Genomic DNA, 26,124 nt, shown 5'->3' with positions numbered 1-26,124 from the left:
AATGAGAGTGTGTGTGTGTGTTGTGTGCGTGTGTGTGAGTGTATGCATGTGTGTGCGTGTGTTTTTTAAGTTATTATTTGTACTGTGCAAATTTTCTGATCTTGGGGATCCTGGCTGTGAATTTGATGCACAACAATTATGGTTAGAAACATTTTTTGGTCTATAAGGATCAATAATGTTTTGGTGACCATAGAAGATATAACCGTGGATTGTTTTGTGTGTAGCTATTATTGTTAAATACAGGGACTATTTTCAGGCACAGAATATTAATCATAATTTAGGTTGGACAATAGATGTGATTATGATGACAGAGAGAGGTTTTTGTGGTTGTAGGTTTTATATATACGGCATGGAATTAGTACAAGCTGGAGAAAGGATCATTTGACTATGGACTCGGCCTAGCCGTGCTAAGAAAACACCTTGACTCCAAGCCTTAAAATACACACGTGGAGTCTGCAGCTCACAGCGGCTTGTGTGTTCATTTACACAACCAGGAGCTCCACCAACACTTTTGACCTCTCAGAAGAAAAGGCTTCCCCAAGAGCAGTAGGTTTTGCTTGTTTCAGTGTCACACAAGTGAATGAGGGTGGCCCTGCTCTGTCCAGCGTCGTATTGTTACAGTTAGTAACGGTATGTTCATCTTGGGTCATTAGACTAGAAACAGAACTTCTGATCCCACATTCAGGTTTTTCCAAATTCTTCCAAGATGTTTCCGTGCTTGGCTGCTTGGATTTTTTTTGACAGGGTGCAATCCCTGTTCTGAGTTGATAACATGCTGTTCTTCTCCTTTGAATTTCCAAGGTTGAAGGACAGAAAGTAACCTCTGTTTTGAGGAGGTGGAAGTTCAGTGTACTTTTTTTTACTGTGACTTTTCAAGGACCATATTCCACAGCAATGCCTTGTTTCCTTTATTATTGTTTCTTGAAAGTTAAATGTTTTTAGTTTAAATATAGGCTAGAATTTTAAATTAGGGCTTATTTCGAAAAATGCTGAGTTTAGTTCAAATGTATGCCAATGCCTTCTGGGCGGATAATATTCAGAGACAATTGTTCTTGATCAGATGGCATGGAGAAACCTTTTGGAATAGTCACATTTGCAGATTGCCTATTGATGAATGTCTTTGACTTAAATCTAACCAAAAAACTACAATGTTATCCTTTGTACATTTTCATTATATAGTGTTAACGAGCTTAGTTGCAAACCAATAAAATACTTAAGCTATTTGTTTACCTTGCCTTCTTAATATTGTTATCAAACATTCATTGAACTATATGATTTAATAGGAGGCTGCTTGCCGTAAATCATTTACTCAATTTGACATAACATGGAAGATTCTCTTTTTCCTTCCCTAGTCCAGGGGTGATCTTTAATGATGAAAGAATGATTTTTTTATCTCAATTTTGAGGGCTATTGCTTCATCTCTACTTATTCTTTCCTCTAAGTGGCAGTGGTTGCTAGTAGTAGTTAGGAAATTAGATCTACTAAAGTGTAAGCTTCCTGAGGATAAAGACTTCATTTATCTTTATCTCCTCTGGGGCCAAGCACAATGGATTGCAAGTTAATATTACCCTGCCCAATTATTAATCATTCAATTGTTTATAGAATGTCAGAGCTAGAAGAAAACCTGGAAATAGTTCAACCATATCATTGTATAAATAAGGAAACCGAAGCCTAGACAGGGAAAATCACCAGCCCAATGTTATTGGACATTCTGAAACAAGGTCTTCTGACTGAAAATCACATTTTCTTTCTGGGTAAAATAGTTAATCATCACCTCTCCATACTATATAGTGAGTGGGCAATGACTTGTTATCCTTAGATGAGAAGGTCACTCATAACTAAGACAGTCTCTTTCCAAGGTACCTCTCAATTCAGCTCTGCAGATGAGTTATGTTCTAGGGCTAATACCATAAAGGGGATACAAATGAGAGTGAGTACATTTGAGCTAAAGGGACAGACAGGAAAAAGCCCTCTCTGGCCTCCATCTGCCTCTCTTGTTCTCTGTTATGGTCACCAGCCTTAACAGCAATAAAAGTTGAGGTCACCAGAGAATAGGTCAAAGCATAGAGAGAAGACAGCAGGGTACAATGGAAAAGACCATTGAACTTGGAGTTGGACCTGGCCTTGAACTCTGACTCTGCCGCCTGCTGATCATGTGGGAGTTAGAGGGCCTTCTCCAAAGTCCTTTCCAGCTCTAAGAAACTATGTTGAGGAGAAGAGAAGCCATATTTACTATTTGGGGACCCTGACTAGGAGTTTATGGGGATAGGAGAGGCTTTCTCAACCTGGCTAGTAGGTAAAGGTAAGCTATCCTCAGAATGATTGTATCAAATGGGAAAAGGGGGGTAAAATACCTTTTTAGGCTCATAAAGTCTCTGTACCCATAACAGGCCTAATCTGAAGTAGGAGGTCAGGTCAACTGAGGGTCTATAGTGAGTTTTTAGGATAAGTATTAAATATGGATTTTTCCAACTGGTGAACTAATTGGAAAAACCACACTCTTGGGAAAGTTCTTCCACTTCATGTCCCCATCCCTGTTGTCTATTTCTCCTGGGTCTTAGTTTTTTAAAGAAACTTCTTTTGGAATACTCAGAACATTAGTGTGTTATTGCTAGAGGGAAGATTAGAACCTCTTGGTTTAAACGTCCACAAGCCTCCTAGGAGTAGAATGCTAGAGGATTTGATGGTGACAAAAATCCAGGTGATATCACTAAGTTGGCCAAATAGGGATAGGAAAGGGAATAAATATTAAGTACCTACTATGTGCCAGGCACTGTGCCAATCACTTTACAGATATCTCATTTGATATTCAACAACAACCCAGGGAGGAAGGTGCTATTATGATCCCTATTTTATAGTTGAGGAAACTGAAGCAAATGCCTTGGATGCTTTGCCCAGAATCCTCTTTCTAGTAAGTATCTCATATAACACCATTTCACTGTCAAGTAAAAGAAAAGGCACATAGTAGGAGGGAGGGGGACCCCATTTTCTAGGCCCAATGATAGCATGGGGAAGGATAAGAGGTTTTTTTTAAATATATATATTTATATAGCGAAGGCAGGGACAATTTTGTTTTTGTATCACCATTTAATAAATGCAGTCATGGTGGAGTGGTGTAGTCCCTTCCACAAGTCATGTGTTTAGTGCTGGACTATAATATGTTGGAGGCTACCTTCTCCCCACAACTTGCATTTATGTAGTAGCAGCTTTATGACATTCCTTACCACCTCATAAGGTGCGTTGTACAAAGATAATTAAATCCTATTTTACAAGTGAGGAAACCAACTAATGTATGAGAAAAGATTAATCGACTTGTATGTATTAGCCAGGATGATTCAAACTGCAGTCTTTCAACTCAAAGACCACACTTCCCCCGTGATAGTATTCTCTACTCTTCTCCCTCTCCTTCCCTGGAGAGAGAAGCAGATTGTGAATATGGATTAGGTGCCCCTTGTCTTCCATGCGCTTACACATTGTAGGGCCTTTATAAACATTTGTCATCTATTCTGTATTTCCCAGGACCTCCTATCCATTATCTTTTTTTTAAAACCTCACTTTCCAACTTAGAATCAATACTCTATCTTGGTTCCAAGGCACAAGAGTGGTAAGGGGTAGGCGATGGGGGTTAAGTGACTTGCCCAGGGTCACACAGCTGGGAAGTGTCTGAGGCCAAAATTAAACACAGAACTTCCATTTCTAGGCCCAGCTCCCAGTCCACTGAGCTATCTAGCACACACATCCCCCATCCATTATCTTTGAACCAATTCAATAAATATTGATGAAGCCACAATTTCCATCTTCATGTATTGTTGGGGGAGTGAGTGCCCTGAGAGGTAAAACGGATGGATGGAAGTTAGCATTAGGTTCCCTAACTGTTTAGATCAGGGATCTTGTGATGTAGTACTTGTAATGGGGAGGAAGAGGATACACAAATAATTGAAACATGGTCCTTGCTTGAAAGTAAATGGGGAGTGATGACATGAACAAAAATATCCGCCATATCATGGGGGTTCAGAGATGGGAAAGGTGACTCAACTGGAGAGACTTGGGAAAAGTTCCACACAGAGGAGAGTATTCAGACTGGGCCTTAGGGGATACATAGGAGGAGGGAAGGACACTGGAGGGAACAGCGAGCTGCAATTCCACAGGTCTGTGGTTTAGGACCAGCCTCTGGAGGCCTTGAATGGTAGGGTAAAACGTTTTAGCTGTTATTAGGCAAGCAATTAAAAGTTTAGTTTTGAGCCAGAGGTGTAAAAGACTGACCAGACTACTAGCCAGATGAGGCGAGGAAAGAATTTTGGTTTGGTTAGGTGAGACTGAGGCAAGGAACGCTGGGAAGGAAAACTTGATGAAATTCTGTCATTGCATCTGATCCGCTCCATCCTTTCAGCATTTATGAAGCACCTACCATATACCTACCCTGTTCCAGGGGCAAGAATAAATATACATTGGGATTAGATGCTATCTCTGACCTCATAAAGTTTATGTTCTAGAAGCAGAATTAAGTCACCTAGCTAATTCTACAGAATTTTCCACACAGTGGGGGGATAAATAAAGTATTCCGTGAATGTGTAATAGATTGCCATGGTGTTTGTGCTTGGTGGGGGATGATCAGAGAAGGCTTTTCCTGGCCACTTAGATAGGAGAGTGTGTCTAGGGAAGAGTCAGAGGGTAATAATTGGAACTTGGGAGACCAGGAGCCCCAGGGATTTCAGACAGGCAGCTCCACATTTCATAAGGATCACTTTAAAATCCCAGCTTCACCTGCCAGCCATGGGAACCTGTGCAGTCACTTCAACTCCTTGGGGCCTCTAATTCCCCCTATATAAACTGCAGGAATTGAATTCCATTAAGGATTCTTAAGGTTTAGTCTGTGACCTTGTGAAAATTGCTAACTCCTTGCATATAATTTCTTTTGTATTCCTTTGTATTTTATGCATTAAAAAAATATTCTTCTGAGAAGGGAAGGGATGCCTAGGCTTTACCAGACTCTCAAAAGAGTCTATGGTTATGGACCCCTCTAAGGTTCTTTGCAGCTCCTAATCACTGACTTTCCCTCTGAGCTCCACCCTTGTTTTCCAGTTCATTTCATATTGCTTCAGTGAGCCCCATTTGAAGTACAGCCATCCCAGCCCCATAACTGTTCCCTTGGATTCCTCTGACCAATGGATGTTGTCCATTTGCTGACTGCTGCCCCGAGCCGGTCTCCTATGATCCTTGCTTTACTGGCTGGAGTATCAGGAACTCCCATATAAAATGGGCAATTGAGTGACCCCACCACCCCATTCTTTGCCTGGCTTTTCAGCTCTCCTCCTGGGCAGTGCCACCTTGTGGCCACTGTCCCCATCCTGATGCTGTTTCACAGTATTTTCTGACAACCATCCTTTCCTTGTTGGTGCCAGCCTGGTTGTCTTGCCTAAGACTTTCAGAACCTCTTATAGTGACTGAGAAAGTTATAGCCAGGGGGCAGCTGGGGGGCTCATTGGATTGAGAACCAGGCCTAGAGACGGGAGGTCCTAGGTTCAAATCTGGCCTCAGACACTTCCCAGCTGTGACCCTTGACCCCCATTGCCTATCCTTACCACTCTTCTGCCTTGAAACCAATACACAGTATTAACTCCCAAGACGGAAGGTAATGGTTTAAAAAAAAAAAAAGTTATAGCCAGCTCCTGTTTATAGGGAACTCTGAGTACTTTACAAATCTGTTCTACTACAGTCCCAAGGAGGCAGGTCCCCTTTATTATACCCATTTTGCAGATGAGGGAACTGAGACTTGGCTTAAGTCATCTATCTACCTTGGGAGTTGTAAGGGTCTTGAATGAGAAGTTTGAATGCTAGTCTTCTTGATACTGTGTCTGCTAGCTGCTTCCTTAGCCAATCTAATTACCTACCCATCAACTTCCTTTCACAAGATTTAGAGCTGAAAGGCGCCTTGCGTGTTATCTAGTTCAACCCCTTTGTATTACAGACTGGGAAACTGAGGACAAAGTGAAGTAACTTGCCCAGGGTCACAGAGCAGAGTTGGGATTCCAACCCAAATCTTCTGACTCAAAACCCAATGTTTTTCCCACTCCTTCAAGCTGCCTATCATCCCCTGCAGCTCAGTAGAAATCTCTGACTTTCCCTTCAGCCTTCCAAACTCTTAGGCTGCCTCTCAGGAAGTTTTTCTTGTACCCTCCTCTTCCTTTCCTTCCAAAGAATTCAGAGATTCAGTTCAGTTATTTTTCAGTCCTGTCCAACTCTTCATGACCCCATTTGGGGTTTTCTTTTTTAATTATTATGTTTTAAATTTTTATTTTAAACCCTTAACTCTTCTGTGTATTGGCTCCTAGTTTGAAGAGTGGTAAGGGTAGGCAATGGGGGTCAAGTGACTTGCCCGGTCTCTAGGCCTGACTCTGAATCCACTGAGCTACCCAACTGCCCCCTATTTGGGGTTTTCTTGGCAAAGATATGGAGTGGTCTGTCATTTCTTCTTCCAGCTCATTTTACAAATGAGGAAACTGAGGCAGATAGGGTTAAGTGACTTGCCCAGGATCACACAGCTAGGAAGTGTCAGGTCAGATTTGAACTCAGAAAGATGAGTCTTCTTGACTCCGGGTCCAGGATGCTAACCATCTAGGCTGCCCTGAAAATTCAAAGAAATCTTGGTTCAAATTCCACCTCTGAGAGTTATTAGCTCTATGACCAATGGCTATTTTTTTTTCCTGTGCCTCAGTTTCTACACCTATAAAATGAGGGTCATAATATTTAACTTAGCTGCTTCACAGGCTTTTCATGAGGAAAGCATTAACTGGAATTAACTGGGGAGCTATGATTATGCCACCCCCTTCAAACCCAACATTACTTAGTGAAATCTCTTCTTTGATCCCATGTGTACAACTTCTAAGTCTCTTTTTTTTAGTTTCTCGGCCTGAAATGCCTCCTTCCCCTTTTACCCCAACAAAAGGTTTTTGATTTCTTTTTTTTTCTCATTTAACTTTTTATTGTCTTTCTTTTTTTAATATAATATTCCTTTTAAAATATTTTCCCATAGTGATATGATTCATGTTGTCTCCCTCTCCTCTTCCCTCCACCCTCCTGGAACTGACAAGCAATTCCACTGGGTTATACATATATTTTCACTCAAAACCTTTTTCCATATTCATTTTTTTAATAGAGCAATCTTTTAAACCCCAAATCATATACCCATAAAAATAAGTGATAAATGATAAATCATATGTTTTTCTTCTGTGTTTCTACTCCCACAGTTCTTTTCCTAGATGTGGATAGTGTTCTTTCTCATATTGACATTATTTCTTAAAACCTACCTCACCCTGAAAGCCTGGGCACTCCTAATGGGGATGGAGGGAGGGAGGTAGTGTTCTCTTCCAGGTCTCTCCCTCATCTCTTCTCTTTGTTTCCCCATCCCTCCCTACTTCTCTCCCCTTCCCCCTCCCCACCCCCATTTCTTTTTTATAAGGGCAGGATGGTATAGCGGATAAGACAGGATTTAGAAAGGACCACATTTAAATCCTGCCTAACTGACCCTGTAAAATGAGCAGTGCTAAAACTTTACAGCCTTTATGGCCCCTTCCAGCTTGAAATCTATGATCCTCCAATCCTTTTATCTTCTGCCATTGTAATTCCTTTAACTTGTCTTTGATCGATGTGTTTTGGGTAGGGATCCAAATCCAGATTGTAGGAAATACAGAGATGATTACTGAAGGCTTTTGAAGATCATAATGGATTTGTTTCCCAGAGAAAGGTATTATGAGGTGGAATGAGACAAGGGACCAGAGAGGACAGGCAGCCTGGGGTTGGTTAGTTTCCATAGAGGGAGAGAATGGAGCTGTGTGGATGCTCACTGTAGGGCTTTACTTCTGAGTGAATAGGCCACATTCCCTTCCATCCCATGTCCTCCCAGCCAGTGCTGCTGGCTCAGGGGTAGGCTGTCACCAAGCCGATTCCACACAGAATTAGTAAATGGCTATATAGATGTTTATATATCTGTCCACACACACACACATACACACGTACACTCTTTGGGCAAAGGCACTTGGAGTGCTTTGTCATTTCCTTCTCCAGCTCATTTTGAGGAAACTGAGGCAAACAACCAACTTACCCAGGATCACACAACTAGTGTCTGAGGCTAGTTTTGAACTTAGGAAGAAGAGTCTCCCTGATTCTAGGCCGAGCACTCCATCCACTGCACCACCTAGCTCTACCCCACATGTAGAAATATAAATAAATATATACTTTTTCCCTCCTTTCCTCCTTCTTCCTTCTGAACTCTCTCCCTCCTTCCTCTCTCTTTCCCTCCTCTCCCTCTCTCTCCCTCCTTTCCCTATGTCTCCCTCTCTCTCTCTCCCTCTGTCTCCCTCTCTCTGTCTGTCTGTCTATCTGTCTGTCTGTCTCTCTCCCCTTCTCTCATCTTTCTCCCTCTCTTGTCTGGCTCTCCCTCTCTCTCACCTTATTTCTCCCTCTCCCTCTCTGTCTCTTCCTCCTTTCCCTCTCTCTGTCTCCCTCTATCTCCCTCTCCCTCTGTCTCCCTCTCTGTCTGTCCCTCCCTCTCTCTGTCTCTTCTCTCATCCTCTTTCTCCCTCTCTTTTCTGACTCTCCCTCTATCTCTCCCTCCTCTCTCTCATCCTATTTCTCCCTCTCCATCTCTCCCTCTCTCTCCCTCCCTCTTCCTGCCTGTCTCTCCCTCCTTTCTCTCTCCCTCTCCTTTCTTTCTGTCTCTCCCTCTCCCTCCTCTCCCTTTCTCTCCTCTTATCCTCTTTCTCCCTCTCCCTCTCTGGCTCTCCTTTCTCTCTCACCCTCTCTTCTTTCTCTCACTTTCTCTTTTCCTCTCTTTGTCTCTCTCCCTCTCTCCCTTTCTCCCTCTCTCTCCCTCTCCTTCCTCTGTCTGCCTTTCTCCTTTCCTCTCCATATATACACACACACATATAACTTTGCATATCTATTTACACGTATGTGTGAATATGCATACAAGCATAGATACATATGAAGAACCTAGGCTGCTTATTGGAGTGTATGCATTCAGAAAACATGGTTCCTGCTCTCCTGAAGCATGCAGTCTTGTAAAGGATGTCACGCTCATATTTAGGCTACATAATCTTAAACGATAAGGTCAAACGCTGTGTAATTGGGGTATGGTGGGGGGGGGGCGGGGGGGAGGCTCACAAAGAAGGTCTTAAAATCCCATCTTCAAGGGTAACTAGTGAGGCAAGCCGGGGAGGAACGCTCTGGGGTTGGCGAACAATGGGCGCCAAAAGGAGAGAACCTGGAGAGTGTTTGGGGGATGCTGAGGAAGAGTTCGGCTCGAGCAGACTGAAATAAAGCCGCCGCCATTTGTAAAGAGGCTGGGTGGGAGCCGGGAGCCCCTGAGAAATCCGAGCGGGCACCCTTCGCCGCCAGCCGGGAGGATGCTGCTGCGTCCGGTGGGGACGGTCCCATGTTTTGTTCATAAGGGGGCGCCGCTGCGGTCAACAGGAAAGCTTGTAGAGATCTACCCGCGGTCGGGGAGGGCCCCCCCCGGGAGAGCTCCCACCTGTGTGTGCGATGTTGGAGGAATTCTCCAGAGGATAGCGGCGCCCTACGGCGAGGCGCCATATTCTAGCGCAGCAGCACATCCCTATTTGACAGAGGAAGACAACAGCGAAGGGACTGCCCGCAAGCGCGCAGAAAGCCCTTTGGCTTCTGGAAGGCAGTCACACACCTTTTATGAAGCACCTCCTACGCAGTGTAAAAGGACTGGCCGTGCGCTTCCGGCACGTAGGAGAGTGTCCCCGGCTCCGGCCCCCACCCTTGGAGCTCTCCTTTAGAGAGCCAGAGCCAGAAGAGCGTGCCAAGGCCGCCTAACCCCATCCCCTCCTTTCACGTAGGAGCCAATGGAGCCGGGAAGGCTATACTGTGTCGGAGGTGGGATTAGAACCCGTGTAAACTTGATTCTAAAGCCAATGTACTTGCCACAGTATCCCACTTCCTTTCCCATGAATGTGAATTCCTTTTTTTTTAAACCCTTACTTTCTGTCTTAGAATCAATACTGTATATCAGTTCCAAGGCAGAAGAGCGAAAAGGGCTAGGCAATGGGGGTTAAAGTGACTTGCTCAGGGTCACACAGCTAGGAAGTATCTGAGGCTAGATTTGATCTCTAGACCTGGCTGTCAATCCACTACACCATCCAGCTGTCCCCAGAATAATAGAATTCCAAGATATCGAGGGCCTCAGAGCTTTTAGGGCTCCTCTTTCTTGGAGATTATTAATCTGGGGGACTGTGAACATGGATGTAAAGAAAAAATTGCATCCCTGTTTTTACAGAACTTTTGTTTCCTTTGTCATCCCCGTATATTTTATTTTATGCATTAAAAAGTATTCTGAAAAGGGGTCTTTGGGCTTCAGCAGACTGCCAACGTGGAGCCTGTGATAAAAAAAGGTTAAGAACGGCTGCATTTAGCTGGGCATGGTGGCACCCACCTGTCCCCAGCGCAGAGAAGGACGAGGCTGTGTGTATCAGCACCAAATCTGGTGAGCTCCCTAAGGGGAGCGCCAATCCAACCCAGATCAGAAACAGAAAAAAAATCAGAGTGAGGAGAGAGAGAGAAGGCCCAGGAGAGACCACTAGGCTTCCAACTGGTTGAGATGTAAGATTCAGTTTCAAAAAAAAAATAATAATAACCCCAAAGCCACTGATGTCGTTTCATTTTACCCATCAGGAAACCAACTTGCCCAAAGTTACACAACAAATGAGCAAAGCCCAGCAACAGACAAATTTCATCCCTCTCTTAGCTATGAGGAGACCAAGAGGCAGAGAACCAAGTGAACAGGATCAAGATCACACACTGAGGTGTTTGCAGAGCCCAGACTAGAACCAACACAAGCTAGCTCTCCGCTTAGGGCTTTTCTTCTTCCAGGACTGCTGCCTTTCCTTTTCTTAATTTGGGAAGGCAAAAACTACAGAGCAGACAAGATGTGGGGGAGGTTTCCAAAAGGGGGTAACGGGCATAGGGAGATTATAATGAAATAACACCACACCACAGATCGAGAAGCTGGTTCGAGTGCCAGACTGTGATTCTAAAAAGTAACTTGGAATAATGTTGTCCCCTAAATCACTAAAATTATGCATACCCTTGACCCAGAAATACCACAACTAGGCCTATACCCTAAAGAAATCAAAGAAGGAGGAAAAGGTCCTCTATTTACAAAAATATATCAAATTTTTTATGGTGGCAAAGAACTGGAAAAGGGGTTGGAAGATGGAGGCTATCCATTGGGGAATAATTGAACAAATTAGGACATCTAAATTGAATGTGATTATTGAGCTGTAAAAAATGACAAGGATGTTTATATTGCTACATATTTTAAAACAAATTATAAATAATGTGGAATTCATGGTTTTGCACATAGTTTTTTATGCATTTGTTTAGTTAAATGTTTTTTAGTGGTGGTGGTGGTGATGGTGATTATATAATTTAAAATTTATTTTTAAAAAACGACAAGGATTTTAGAAAATCTCAAGATTTGTTACAATTGACAGTGTAAAGCGAGAGAAAATTTTATACAATAACAACATTGTAAAAACAACTTTGAAAAAGTGAAAAATTCTGATGAACATTGTGATCAACCCTAGAGGACAGACGAAGAAGTAAGCTCCTCATCTCCTAACGGGTGATGGATTCAAGAGGCAGATTGAGACACATGTTTTTGGACACAGCCAACGTGAAAATTTGTTTAGTTGGACTGTACATATTGATTACAAGGAGGATTACAAAAAAAAAAAAAAAAACAACAAAAAACAGGATTACAAAAAGTATGTGTTGGAAAATGTTTAACAACCAGGGGGAAAAAATGGAAGCAAGACACACGTCTTAGTTTAGTCCTCATTCTTAAGATTTTCTCCATTACTTAAGTCTAGATACTAATCAATAAAACAATAAATCATAACCAGATCTGTAGCTCACACTGAGAATCTAATGGTTGTAGCAAATAGGTGTGAGGTGATTTCAGCACACCCCAGGCAAGGTTTTTTTCTTTGTTCTGCCTTTTTTTCCAAAAAAAAAAAAAAAGGAAAAGTGAGAGGGAGAGAAAATAAATGCTTGTTCATTGAAAAAGTTTTAAGTAGTTGTGTGTTGCTGTTTTTTTTTTTTAATATTCAATCCCAATGCATAGTGGTTGTGTGACCTTGACAAGTGACTTAACTTTTCACTGCCTCTAGACAGCTCTAAAATCATAAATTGCAGAACAGGTGTTAGTTAATTGCACATATTGATAGGGGAACTTTCCTCCCCAAAAGTTCCTTATTTTACTCATTTAAATCATAGATCTGGTTTTAAAAATAAATTATAGATTTGTTTAAAAAAAAAAAAAAGCCCTAGGCCCTCAATTCTTCCTATGGCAAATCACTAGCATTTAATAAGCACTTACGTATGGGGCAGCTAGGGAAGGGAGGATAGAGTGTCAGGCTTAGAGAGTTCTCGGTCAAATCTGACCTCCGACATTTCCTAACTGGGTGACCCTTAACCCCAGTTGCCTAGCCCTTGCCACTCTTGCCTGGAGCCAAACCGATACTTAGTATGGATTCTAAGACAGAAGATGAGGGTCTTAAAACAAAAAATATAAGCGCCTATGTACTGTGTTCTAAGGACTAAGGTTACCATGAGAGTCAAAAACAGTCTTGGCTTTCAAGGAGCTCACAAGGAGAAATAACATACAAACAAGATCTAAACCGGACAAATTGGAGATAATCAACAGACAGGGAAGGCACCCACATTGAGGAGGCTTGGGGAAAGGCTTCCCATAGAATAGGAGATTTTAATTGGGATTTGAGGGGAACCAGGGAGGCCAAAAACAGATGAGGAGGGACTGCCAGGGAAAATGCTCCAAATGGGGAGAGAGAGTGTCTCCCAGTGTCACTAGATCATAGAATATGAATTGGGAAGAGTATAAGAAGATTGGAAAAGACATGAGGGTTGCGTTATGAAGAGCTTTAAAAAGTACAATTAATAGGACTTGGTAAGTGTATGTGAGGAGTGAGAGTCAACAAGTATTAGGTGAATGTTATGCACAGGCATGGTGCTAAATGCTGAGGCTACGAAGAAAATTAAGACAATCCCTTTTCTCAAGGAACTCACAGTCTAATGGAGGAGATAATCTGAAAACAGTTACACATTGGCCAGGGCATTTTTATCACCTACAATTCCTTTTATTAATGAAATTGAGTCTGTTTAGAAAAAAAATGGACTCAACCCCCATTTTTACCATCCTCAACACAATTTGTGATTCAGTTGATTCTTTGTGATCCCTTTTGGGGTTTTCTTGGCAAAGATACTGGAGCGGTTTGCCATTTCCTTCTCCAGCTCATTTTACAGATGAGGAAATAGAGGCAAATGGGGTTAAGTGAATTGCCCAGGGTCAGACAACTAATAAGAATCTGACAGCAGATTTGGACTTCAGTGTTCCTTACTCCAACTCTATCCACTGAGCCACCTCATTGCCCTTCACTACAAGAGCAGACCCAATAAATGAGAAAGAGCAGAGTAGGGCATTCAGGATGACACCTCTGTTGGGAATTTGGGTGATTGCCCTCAGCATTAACGAGGAAATTTCAAAGTGAAGGGAGTTTGTGGGTAGGGATTTAGGGGGAATAATGACTAAGTAGAGACTCAAAGCCTGGTCTTCTGACTTCTAGTACTCTTTCTACTACTCCCAGACTACCTAAGTGTTCTAACCCCTGATCCCTCCCTCTCTTCCAGGGATTCACATTTATTAATACAATTTATTTCTTAATAAAATGTATTTTAAAAGACATTTATTATTGATGAGAATGCTGTGTAAATTAGAGGCATCCTTGCCTTTACCATTGTCTTAGTAATTTAATAAATGAATTATCCCATTTACTATTATACAGTCTCATTAACAATTATGGTCTCCAGTATTTCCAAAGAGCCTTAATTGTATCCATTGCTCGGCTACCCATTGCATATGGCACAAATAGAATCCAGGATTTGTCCCTGGGGAGAAGCATAGGTTTAATTCTAGCTCCATGACTCACTGAGAATAATCATGGGTGGCTTGTGGCACTTTCTCCAAACTTCCTGATGATACATTCAGTCCCTACCTGCCTTACAGAGCTATTGAACCCAGGGCAGATAAGAAGACACAAAGAAAGCCTTTTGCCCACTCTGACTCACTGTAGAAATGTCATTTCTTGTTAAAGCGGTGACACTCTCAAGCAGAGTGATTCCAGGCCAGTTGCTTCAGCCATTAGCACCTTGGGGTTCCTCATGTGTAAAATGAAGGGAGTGGGGTCTTTGGGTCTCTTTCCAGCTTTTTGGTCCACCTGAGTGTTCCCTGCAGAGATTTGGACTCTCCTTACGAACTGCTATGGACAGCCTGGTCCAGCCTTAGTGAGACAGTTAACAGCCTCTTCCTGGAGCTCAGGTTTGTGGTCTTGAGGACCTGTTAGCAGGAAAAAAGAAAAGAGGAAGAAGGGGAAAGATGTGACCACAAAATGGGCACAGTCATACTTTCACTCCTGATTCCATAGGCTGCTCCCCACCAAAAAGAAGAGAATCCTATACCAATGGGCTTAGGGACTGGGGTTACAATAGAAAAAAAAAAATTAGACTGGAAACATGCTCTAATGCTTAACAATTGGAGAATGGCTGATTGAAGTAAGAAATAAATATAATAGAATAATTGTTGTTCAGTAGTGTCCAACTCTTTGTGACCTCATTTGGTTGGGGTTTTATTGGTTTGTTTGTTTTTGTAAAGAAACTGGAATGGTTTGCCATTTCCTTTCCCAGCTCATCCTACAGATAAGGAACTGAGGCAAATAGGGTTTAGTGACTTGCCCAGGGTCACACAGCTTGAGGCCTGATTTGAACTCAGAAGAGTCTTCCTGACTTCAGGGTCAGTGCTCTATCCACTGAACCACCTGGCTGCCCTAATGCAATAGTATGATGCTGTTAATAAATAAATAAATAAAAAATAAAACAAACAAAAAACAAACAAAAAATATAAAGCATACAAAAAATATGGAAAGACCTACATGAAGGGATACAAAGCAAGATTTTCAGAATGGGAATTATAAACACTGAAACAATCCAGAAATGGTAGAATTTTAAAAGACTCAGAATAAGAGCTTTCTCTAATTAAGTTTGAGAATCTACATTAAATAGTGAGGATTTCCTTTTTTAATTAATTAAATTTAGAATATTTTTCCATGATTCCATGATTCATATTCTTTCCCTCCCCTCCTACCTTTCCTCTCCCATAGCCAATGAGCAATTCCACTGGGTTTTACATGTATTGTTGATCAAGACCTATTTCCATATTATTAATATTTGCACTAGGGTAATCGTTTAGAATCTATATCCCCAATCATATCCCCATCTAACCATGTGATCAAGGAAATATTTTTCTTTTGTTTCTACTCCCACAGTTCTTCCTCTGGATGTGGATAGCGTTCTTTCTCATAAGTCCCTCAGAATTGTACCAGATCATTGAATTGCTGCTAGTAGAGAAGTCTGTTACTGTTTGTGCCACAGTGTATCAGTCTGTGTACAATGTTCTCCTGGTTCTGCTCCTTTCATTCTGCATCAGTTCCTGGAGGTTATTCCAGTTCACATGGAATTGAGGATTTTCTTTTATGTAAGATTATTTTGATCAAAAAGATAATTTATAAAGCACTTTGCAAAACTTAAAAATGCTATATGTAGACATATTAGTTTTTATTATACTTTGTGTTCTTGATTGTTTCTGTTGTAATCCAATTTATAATATGATTAGGGACAGCTAGGGAGTAGAGTGGATAGAGCACCAGGCTGGGAGTTGGGAGGACCTGGGTTCAAATGTCACTTAAGACGCTTCCCAGCTGTGTGACTCTGGGCAAGTCTCTTAACCTCCATTGTCTGGACCCTACCGAATTGATCCTTAGACAAGAGGTAAGTATTTGGAAAAGAAAAAAGATAAAATTATTTACAATAAGTAAACTCCCAGTTTCCTTCTGGATCTCAAGCCAACCCTTCCTTGTCCATCACTCCTATCCCCCTTGGTGTAACGGAATGTAAATACGATTGGGAGACAAGAATCCTGGGGCTCATTCCTGTCTGTGCTACTAATTAGTGATCAAGTCCCCATACTGAGCCTGGCTGACTGGACAGCATCCCTCTAAAATCCTTTTTAGGAAGATGTAAATCTTCTGAATGATAGTGTTTTTATCATCCGATTCGACCCCAACCTGGCTGCAAGATGGTGCGTGCCGCCCATCCTCCTTTCCATCACTTCACCCCCTGACATACCCCACATGGTTTCGTCCTAGCCCTGCGGATTCTTCCCAAGTCTAACCTCCGCCGCGGCTATCTTCCCATGCGCATGTGCAGGGCGGCGCTGTTTTTTTGTTTGTTTGTTTTTTTTCCCCCCGCGGCTTGGGCTGAACTTGCGCGGAGGGGCGTGGTCTCCGGGTGTCGCGCTATTACTTCGACGCTTTACGGCCTGCTGAGCCGCGACCGAGCTGTAGGACAACGGTGACTTGTGGTTACGGAGAAGGACGCGGCTGCGTTTGGACTAGGCCGCAGGTGATCTTGGTGTTCACCGGGGTGGCGGGAGGGTTGGCAGGCGAGTCTGTCCGCAGACCATTTCTCCACTGCGCTTCCTTCTGCCTAGGGCCCCCTTGAGGGGAGGGGGCGGGATCTGGACCTTTAGGATGACCTCTGAGGTTCCTTCTTGTATCTTCCTGACCGACAGACATCGCCCCCAGGAAGCCTCCCTTCCAGCTAGCAGCAAAGACCTTTCAACCCCAGTTCCAAGCGCTAATGGACTTAGTTTAACCATTATCTCGTTTGGTTTTCCCAACCACCCCGGGAAGGGATACTGTCATTTTCCCCATTTTGCAGAGGAGGAAACTGAGGCAGACTAAGGCGAAATGACTTGCGTAGAGTCCTCCAGTATCCGGATTTGATCCCCAGATCAAGCGCTCTATCCACTGCGCTTTGCTCACCAATTGTAAACGGGACTCAGACTCGGGAGACGTGGGGTTTTAGTCCCTGTTCTGCTTCACACCTGTGACCCTGGACAAATCCTGGGACATTAAAGATTATCATTCAATCTCCCTCGTTTTACAGCTGAGGAGACTGAGGCCTAGACGAGGGAAATCGTTGTAGTTGACCAGCCAGCCTTTCTTTTGTGACTAAAAAGCTTTGAGACAGTCAGAGCTTGGGATAAAAAGTCTTTTGATCAAAATGTAGCTTGTGAAAACTAAAAGGACCCTTCTCTAGTCTCATCATCCCCATCCTTCATTAAATGAAAAATCTTTTATCAGGTGCTTTTGTTGTCTACATCACAGCCATTTCAATTGTGATTCCTCTCCTCCAGATTTAACCCTCACCTTCCATTTTAGCAATAGCAGTTGGGTTAAGTGACTTGATCAGGGTCATACAGCTAGGAAGTATCTGAGGTTATATTTGAACCCAGGACCTCCCTTTGAACTTGACTCAGTCCACTAAAACATGTAGCTGCCCCCAACCCTCTTTTGATGTAATGAGAAATAAGCAATAGCATAAGATATGATGACTTCACTTGGGACTACTCTCCCTTTCCAATCTCTTGTTGTGACTTGTTGTGACTTGCTACCTCATACTTCAGTTTCTGATCCAGGACCTCCATTGTTTTTACGATTGGAAAATATTTTAAAGACAGTTGGATTCAAACTTATTTTTCAGATGAGGAAACTAAGGCACAGAGAAGTTTTAATAATTTGCACCGATTACTTACTGTCTTGAGATGGTATTTGAACTACCTTTTAATGATCATTTAATTTGCATTGTTACAGTCATGTATATTATTGTCTTGATTCTGTTTGCTTTTGCCATGCATAAATTCATTCAGATCTTCCCATACTTTACTCAAATTCCTCATCCTACATGTATTTGTTTTCTTAAAAAATTTTATTTTCCTAATTACATGTAATAGCAATTTTCCACATACATTTTCTGAAGTTATAAGATCCAAATTGTCTTCTTCCCCTCTCCTGGAGATGGGAAGTAATTTGGTCTGAGATACATGTATTGTCATCCTGCATGCATTTATGCAAGTCATTCCAATTGCCTGGAATGCACCAGAAAACACTCCCTTTTTCTTCATTGTCCAACTTTAAAATCTCATTTGGGTTGGGTTTTTTTGGCAAAGATTCTGGAGTGGTTTGCCATTTCCCTCTTCCACTCATTTGACTGATGAGGAAATGGAGGCACAGTTAAATGACTTGTTCAGGGTCATCCAGCAAATAAGAGTCTGCTAGGTATTATAGTGAGACACAAAGATGAAGAGGGCACGGTATTTGACTCAAAGTTTATGCAGAATAAGGGGAATGAAGACAACAAAAATAAATATAATGCAAATTAGTAAATGCAAAAGGAAGGTACCTAAGAATTTTGAGGAAGAAATTAGAAGACTTCATGGAAGAAGTAGGCCTGAATTAAGGGAAGGTTCTAAAAAATCTGTCACTAAGGCCATCTACCATGGTTAATTATTATATTTTCTTTTTTGTTTTTTAAATCTTTACCTTCTGTCTTAGAATTCATACTAAGTATCAGTTCCAAGGCAGAAGAACAGTAAGGACTAAGCAATTGGGCTTAAGTAACTTGCCCAGGGTCCCATAGTTAGGAAGTGTCTGAGGCAAGATTTGAACCTAGGACCTTCTATCTCTAAGCCTGGCTCTCTATCCATTGAGCCATCCAGCTGTATATTTTCTAAAGCGTTTATCATTTGTCTTGGTTTCTGTGGCTTAATATTGCTTCTCTTGTTATCTTTAATGCAGCCATGCCATTCTTTGATATTCAAGGCCGGTTGGGCCTCAATATTGACAGTTGGTTGACAATTTTGAGTGCTGAACAACCTTACAAGATACCAGCCCGATGCCATGCTTTTGAGAAAGAATTCATTGAGTGTGCCCATGGAATTGGTATGACCCGAGCCAAGAAAGAATGCAAACTGGAATTTGATGATTTCATTGAATGTTTGCATAGGCGGAAAACGGTGAGTGTGAAACAATGATGGAAGGAAGTAGATAACTATTTTTTGAGACATGCTCAATTTATATCCAATCGTGATCAATAGTTCAATTTTATGTACGTGAAAATACATTAGACTGTCCCCATAGTTCTCTTCATTCTAGTGCTGGATTCATTATAAAGCTGCCTTATTTTGCTTAATTTGTAGATTACTATAATGACATTCTAAAAGGCAGGTCATATATAAGCAAGGGTATAGTTTTGGTATCTACCTCTTCTTCAACTACCTACTAATGTATACTTTACTGGCATAGTAATAAGACCTTTTTTCTTGCTATTCAAGAGATTCAAAGTTACATGCAAGAAAATTTCCCATCCTTTGGTTATATGCAACAAAAGAAACTGTGGAACTTGGTCCTCCTTTGATAGGTATTTTGAATTAAATTTGATAATAGATGCTAAAGTAGGGAGGAATTTTTCTTACTTCTGAGATCTATTCTTTGTCTTTTAGAGTAGAGGAACTTCAGCTAGAGCAGTGATTCCCAAAGTGGGTGCCACCGCCCCCTGGTAGGTGCTGCAGCTATCCAGGGGGGCGGTGATGGCCACACTTTTTTTGGTATTACATTCTATTCTGAGTTCAATAAATAGTTTCATAATTTCCAGGGGGTGCTAAGTAATATTTTTTCTGTAAAGGGGGCGGTAGGCCAAAAAAGTTTGGGAACCAGTGAGCTAGAGGTTCGACTCCAGTTTGGCATATACCCATAAAAGTTCATAGAAGTATGGAATCTCAGAAACAATTCATCCAGTCTACCAACTTTTTGTTAGGACAGACTATGTCTTAATTTCATATTCTTTTTGTTGTTTTTGTTCTGAATCATTTATTGAACATATTAAGGTCTTGGCTCTTTAAAAAAAAAATCTTTTTAAAAGACTCCTTAAAAGGTCTCAAAATGAGACATGTACCATGAACTGGAGGGGAAGGGTTCCCTTCCTCTCCCCACTTTCCCCTTTTAGGCCCTGCAGCCCTGAGAAACAGGTTGGTTGTTTTATTGTTTCTCCTTTTCAGTTTTAGGCACAGGCCTAGCACCCAAGCCATGACCTTGTTATCCTTGGAAGCAGGATTATAGGCCAAAATTTGCTTCCATTTCAGAAGGGAAGCCTTGAGAAACCAAAGTCTGAGACTTAAATTCAAGTGGGGAGGCTTTGAACTTTGGTGGGATAATGTTATATAGAAATTGAGCTAAACTGTGAACCTATTCTCTCTCCCCTCTTGAGAGTCTAAGGTGGTAGAGGGTAAGGATTATGCTTCCATGCGTTGGAAGCAGAGGATTGTTGCATATGTATTTTTGCTATCACTTACAAGTAAATAATTCCATTGTTAAAAGTTAATGGGACTGTTAAATTAATAAATGGAACCAGCCATAGAGAACCCCTATAACAGATGTAGACTAGAACCAATGATTGAGGCTAAACACCATCTAGGCCAGCCTTAAGGTCACCAAAGAACCCAAGGGGAGAGGTAAAATGTAACACACCTGGTCTTCAAGAACCTGGGGCAGACAAGTTTAAGATAATAGATTAAACTCAGGATGTTAGTACCAAACCCTGGCCTGCTTGTCTTTGTTTTACTTTGAACTTTCCACTTCTGGAAGTTTTAAATTTCACATTGACCTTATTTTTAACTCAACCTTTTTTGGCTGAGAGGGAGTGGATAGATATTGTTATCATAACATCCCTCTCTTCCTAATTCTCTTCATGTCCCTCTCCCAACCCCCCCCCCCCAAAAAAAAACCCAAAGACTCCCTTATTACAAGTTAATATAGTCAAACAAAGCAAATCCATATATAACTATGACCAAAATAAAATAAAATTTAAATTAAAAAAAGATCCCTTTCCTTCAATTGGGGAATGGCTGAACAAATTGTGGTATATGCTGGTGATGGAATACTATTGTGCTAAAAGGAATAATAAACTGGAAGAATTCCAGGTGAACTGGAAAGACCTCCAGGAACTGATACAGAGCGAAAGGAGCAGAGCCAGAAGAACATTGTACACAGAGACTGATACACTATGGTAAAATCGAATGTAATGGACTTCTGTACCAGCAGCAATGCAATGACCCAGGACAGCTCTGAGGGATGTATGGAAAGGAACGTTACCCACATTCAGAGGAAGGACTGCAGGAGAGGAAACATATAAGAAAAGCAACTGCTTGAACGCATGGGTTGGGGTGGACATGATTGAGGATGTAGACTCGAAACTACCACACCAATGCGACTATCAACAATTTGGAAATAGGTCTTGATCAATGACACATGATAAAACCAGTGGAAATGTGCGTTGGCTATGGGGGGAGATGCGGGGGGTGAAGGGGAAAGTAGGAGCATGAATCATGTAACCATGTTAAAAATGATTATTAATAAATGTTTAAAAAATGATTAAAAAAAGATCCCTTAAAAGATTGGAGGAACAGGTAGTAAGCAGGCTGAGAAATTGGAATCATAGAAACTGGTAAACGATGAAGGATTTGCTGATATGCCGATAGGTGCATAAAACAAGTTGGACCTCAAAGTGAAGCACACCTACTGCCTCTGTCAAAAAAGAGAGTGTTGTTACATAGGGGCAAGGTGAGTCTTTGTGGTCAGACAGAACAAAGTGTCATTTATTTGGTGAGATATGGAGGTGGGGGCAAAGAGCGAATGTGTCATTGGGTAATGGCAGTTTAAAAAACATCAGTGCAGAGGCAGCTATAACTCAGTAGATAGAGAAACAGACCTGGAGATGGGAGATAGGAGATCCTGGGTTTGAATATGGCCTAGCTGTGTGACCCTGGGCAAGTCACTTAAACCCCAATTGCCTAGCCTTTTCCACTCTTCTGCCTTGGAACCAGTACTTAGTATGGATTCTAAGCTGAAAGGTAAGAGTTTTTTTAAAAAATCAAAGTATTTAAAATTTTTTAATCATAAAATCCTAGAAATGGAGAGAAACCTTGAAAACTAATCTTATCCTCTCATTATGCAAATGAAGAAATCAAGACCAAGTGGGACTTAGTGTTATGAGCAAGTTATTGGCAGAACCAGAATTAGGAACTTTCCTCCAAGGTTTTTAGGTTTTTCCCATCTTTTATCTCTTGTAGCTATTTGCTAATTAACAAAACAGCCAATACCAAGTTAGTCTTGGATCAGGATTGCTAGACATTTAGGCTTCTAGGCATTGCCCAAAGTGTAGGGGCAGCATATCATCCTGTGGTGTTAAGATCACTGTGGTTTTTATTTTCTAAGTATTTCAGAATGATAATCCATGGAAAATACACTAAGGATGAAATACTAGTGGGCAACTGGGTAGCACAGTAGAAAGAGCACCAGACCTGGAAGTGGGAGGACCTGGATTCAAATTTTGTCTCCTAACACTTCCTAACTGTGTGACCCTGGACAAGTCACTTAACCCTGATTGCCTTGCCCTTGCCATTCTTCTGTCTTAGAATTGATACTAAGACAGAATGTAAAGGTTTAAAAAAAAAGTGAACTACTAAAAGGATCTGTGATTTTCATTATTGGGGACATTCTTAACTTATAGAGATCCACACCTCTGACATAACTGAGAATATATTAAAGAATTGTCTGTAGCTTGTCGGCTCTGGGTGGAGGAAGGGAAAGGGGGAGAGAAAAAAACATGAATCGTGTAACCATGGAAAAATACTTAAACAAAAAAATAAAAACAGTAGCATGAAAAAAATAAATTAAAAGGATACAAAGGGTGAAAAGAAACAAAATAAAATAAAGAATTGTCTGTAGCTTCCTGGGCAGGAATCTCTCTGAACCTAGCTTTGGGACGCCTGGGGCAACAAATAGAGTCTCTCATCAGGCCCATGTTTTAGTAAGATCTACCAGAGTTTTCCTCTTTATTAACAAAGCCTTCAAATATTTGGGATGACTTCTAGAACCGTGATTAGATAGCAGAGGAAGAATGAAATAGAGTGATAACATAAAACTTAGACTAACATCTTTTTCTGTAGCCCAAGCTCTTAGATAATCTTGAACTAGTGGAAGAGGTCAGTCATTTTTTACCCCCTTGAAGAAAATGTAGTGTTCTGCTATTGTTGTAGCTAGAAAATGACCTTTATTGTAAGATAATCTAAACATGGCATCATCGTGCGGCACTGTTGACCATCCCCTCCTTTGACTACCCTACCATAAAACCTTGTTCATAATCAGTGCCTGATTGATGTTTGAATTGTATTAAACTATGTCATAAAATGCAGGCCAGGTTTACAACTGTCACCCATGTGGCATTATTGTGTTTGGCCAGGCAACAAGTTGACTGAATTTCAGAGAGCAACTTGAAAAACTATATTAGTGATGACGGCCACAAAGCAAAAATCTACTATCTAGTATGTTGTAAGTCATCTGTAGTAAAAAATGAAGTTTGAAGTTTTAGTAGCTTTAAACTGATTGAGGACACCCTGAATGATAGGCTAGGTATTGGTTATTCCAGCAGAGTAGTGTCATTGCCAAACAAAGTCTGTAATATAATAATATAGTATATACACTATTCACAAAATTGTATTTATTTATAGCTGGAATGATTATACCTTTCTGAATGTTTTTTCACTGGCTGTGTATTTTTCCATTTGCAGATAGAACGCTGGGGCCAGGTCATGAAGCAGAAGGAGAAGCTAATGAAGGAAGGGAAGTACACCCCCCCAAATTGCCACTCAGGCAAGGACGAGCCAAGGCCTTGACCAGCCAGTGGCGACATTGGGCAGCTTCACTCCTGTTACGGAATTAAAGTGTACCCTGTTGTTCACCAGAAATGTCTTTTTCTTAAAACAGGCACCTTCTTTGGAAGATTAAAAATTAGAGTGATGAAGCCATCTTGCTTTTCTCCCTATCCAGTACTCTCTGTACTTTACCATTAAGACAGCCAAACCAGACAAGTTGGTGTCAGTGATTCTTCCTCTAAGATGTGATCTGTGATTCTTGCCTGTATTGGAAAATAAGCATTTCAGAAAGTAAACATTTACCACTATATTTGCTCTCTTCCTCCAGCCTGGTTTGTTTTTCTTAAATTGCAGGGTAGGATTCATGTACACGTGTATATGTGCGTGCGATTGTGAGTGTATATTGAAATAAAAGAGTAAATAAATATTAGTGAGTTGGTGGTATAGTGATTAAAAGGGGTTTAGATGAATTCTTGGTTCTCGATGTAATAGTCCTTGGGCCAGTTATCCAAAATCCTTTAGATTTAGGAAAGGATTCAGGGAGAGGCTAACAAAGTAACAATAAGATGATAAAACAGGGTTTATTATTTAACTGGGACAGGTAAGGGAAGGGAGTGGGATGATCTCACTGGGGTAGAACTAAATTCTCACCAAGATCCAGTAGGTTTCTACACTGATCTCTACCTAAATTTACCCAGCTACCTATACTCTATCCTATCTAGAATCCACCCCCCCGCCCTTGGTAGTATTTAAGAGTGAGGGAAAGCTTGAAGGTAAACAGGTCCACTAGGTTTATAGGGAGATCTCACAACTGTTGTCCTTTAGGGTCTGGCAGGAATTCATTAGAGTCTCAGCAACATAAAATCCAAAAGGAAGGGGAGAGTAAGGATCTAGCTACACAGTCCACCCACGTAGCTTCACAAACTCAACCTCTTCCTGGCCTGTGAAAAGCCTGAAGGATAGTCCACTCTGACAGGGTATCCAGAGAGAGCCAGTACCTCCAGAGAGAGTAAGTCCAGGAACTAACTGACCCCAGAGTTCTAGAATTCTTTCTCTCTGCCTCCACCTATCACTTCCCACTTTCCCTGATTTCGTTATAACAGTATGACCTGCAAACTGCAACGTTACTGGCAGGTGGATGAAGAAAGCCCAAACAAACAAAAACAATCAGGTTAAAAAATATTGGAAGGGAATATGGTCACCAAGTTTTAATTTTGCATTTACCTTTCTATACAAGTAGGAGGCAGCATGGCATAGTTTTACATTCAGAGTCAGAGGACTAAAAGTGAAAATCCCAATTCTGTCACTTACTACCTGGATAATTTCGTTGGGCCTCCGTTTCCTCATCAGTAAAATAAAGAAATTGGACTGAATGATCACTAAAGTTCCTCCTAGTTCTAATGCCAAATTAGAAAAATTAGGATTGAAGTAAGGAATTATAGATGTAGAAAGGAAGGATATATAAATACAGAAATTTTGTATATAGAATAAAGAAATAAGATAATATAACACTATATTAAATGGTCCAAATATCAGTTTTAAGGCTAGTATACTAATATAGTTCTTGCTGCTTCTGCATTATCTTATCAGAATCAGAATTTAGCTTTTAGGCCTGAATCCCACACGTCCTCATTTTGTGGCCAAACATTTGCTTTAACCCACTTCTGGCACATCTCTCATCCATCAGAACTAGAAGACCAAGCTGGAGTCCTTTTAGAAAATGCCAGAGCTTCATCTCCGAGTTAGCTTGTTCTACCCTCTAAGCTTCTCAAAGGTTCTCATTGTCCATAAATCACTGGATTTGGAATCAGGAACATGAGTTTGGACATTGATGAGCTATGCAACTCTGGGCAAATCACTAGACCACAGAGCCTCAATTTCCTCATCTGCAAAATGAAACTATAAAGGGTGCCTGCCTCACTGGGTGGTTGTGAGGATGAATAAGAAAGTGATTTGCAAACCTTAAAATGTTACAGAGATCTTAATTTGTTAATAATTCAAGGGGAGCCAGATTAGCTCTTTCATTTGATTCATGAATTTGGAAGTTTGAAGGGTAGAGATGCTGAACCCAGAATGTTAATAGTAACATCAATAGGTCCCTTTACAATTGTTAATTTAAGGTTTACAAGTGCTTCCTTTGTGGAAGAACTCTAGTTTTGAGTTTTAAACAAGGTTTTACAGGGACAATTTATCAATATTCAAACATTCTTGCTTGAGACCGCAATCTATTGGCAAAGTTTTCCCTGCTAATTGGAATTCTCAAACAATTTCCATTTGTATTTTATAGTAAAGCCTAAAACAATAGACAAATTCCACTGCAAAGCAAAATAAAGGAATATAATTTTAAGTTTTGCTAGGTAAAAGAAAGCCCTGTACTCCAGTTTGGGAAGACCTGAGTTCAAATCCAGCCTCAAATA

General features: G+C 41.1%; 1 protein-coding gene across 1 annotated transcript; it reads left to right on the top strand.

The window, feature by feature from the left end:
* Positions 1–16,453: 16,453 nt before the first annotated feature.
* NDUFS5 (NADH:ubiquinone oxidoreductase subunit S5) lies at positions 16,454–24,017 on the top strand. The gene is made up of 3 exons (XM_044671470.1): positions 16,454–16,557; positions 18,795–19,012; positions 23,624–24,017. Exons 2-3 carry the CDS (start codon positions 18,797–18,799, stop codon positions 23,726–23,728), a joined length of 321 nt encoding a protein of 106 aa, XP_044527405.1. The 5' UTR covers positions 16,454–16,557; positions 18,795–18,796; the 3' UTR covers positions 23,729–24,017.
* The last annotated feature ends 2,107 nt before the right edge of the window (positions 24,018–26,124 follow it).

The sequence above is a fragment of the Gracilinanus agilis genome, chromosome 3 (genome assembly GCF_016433145.1).
Source record: "Gracilinanus agilis isolate LMUSP501 chromosome 3, AgileGrace, whole genome shotgun sequence".
Taxonomy (NCBI): Eukaryota; Metazoa; Chordata; class Mammalia; order Didelphimorphia; family Didelphidae; genus Gracilinanus; species Gracilinanus agilis.
This window is presented reverse-complemented; position numbering and strand designations above follow the sequence as displayed.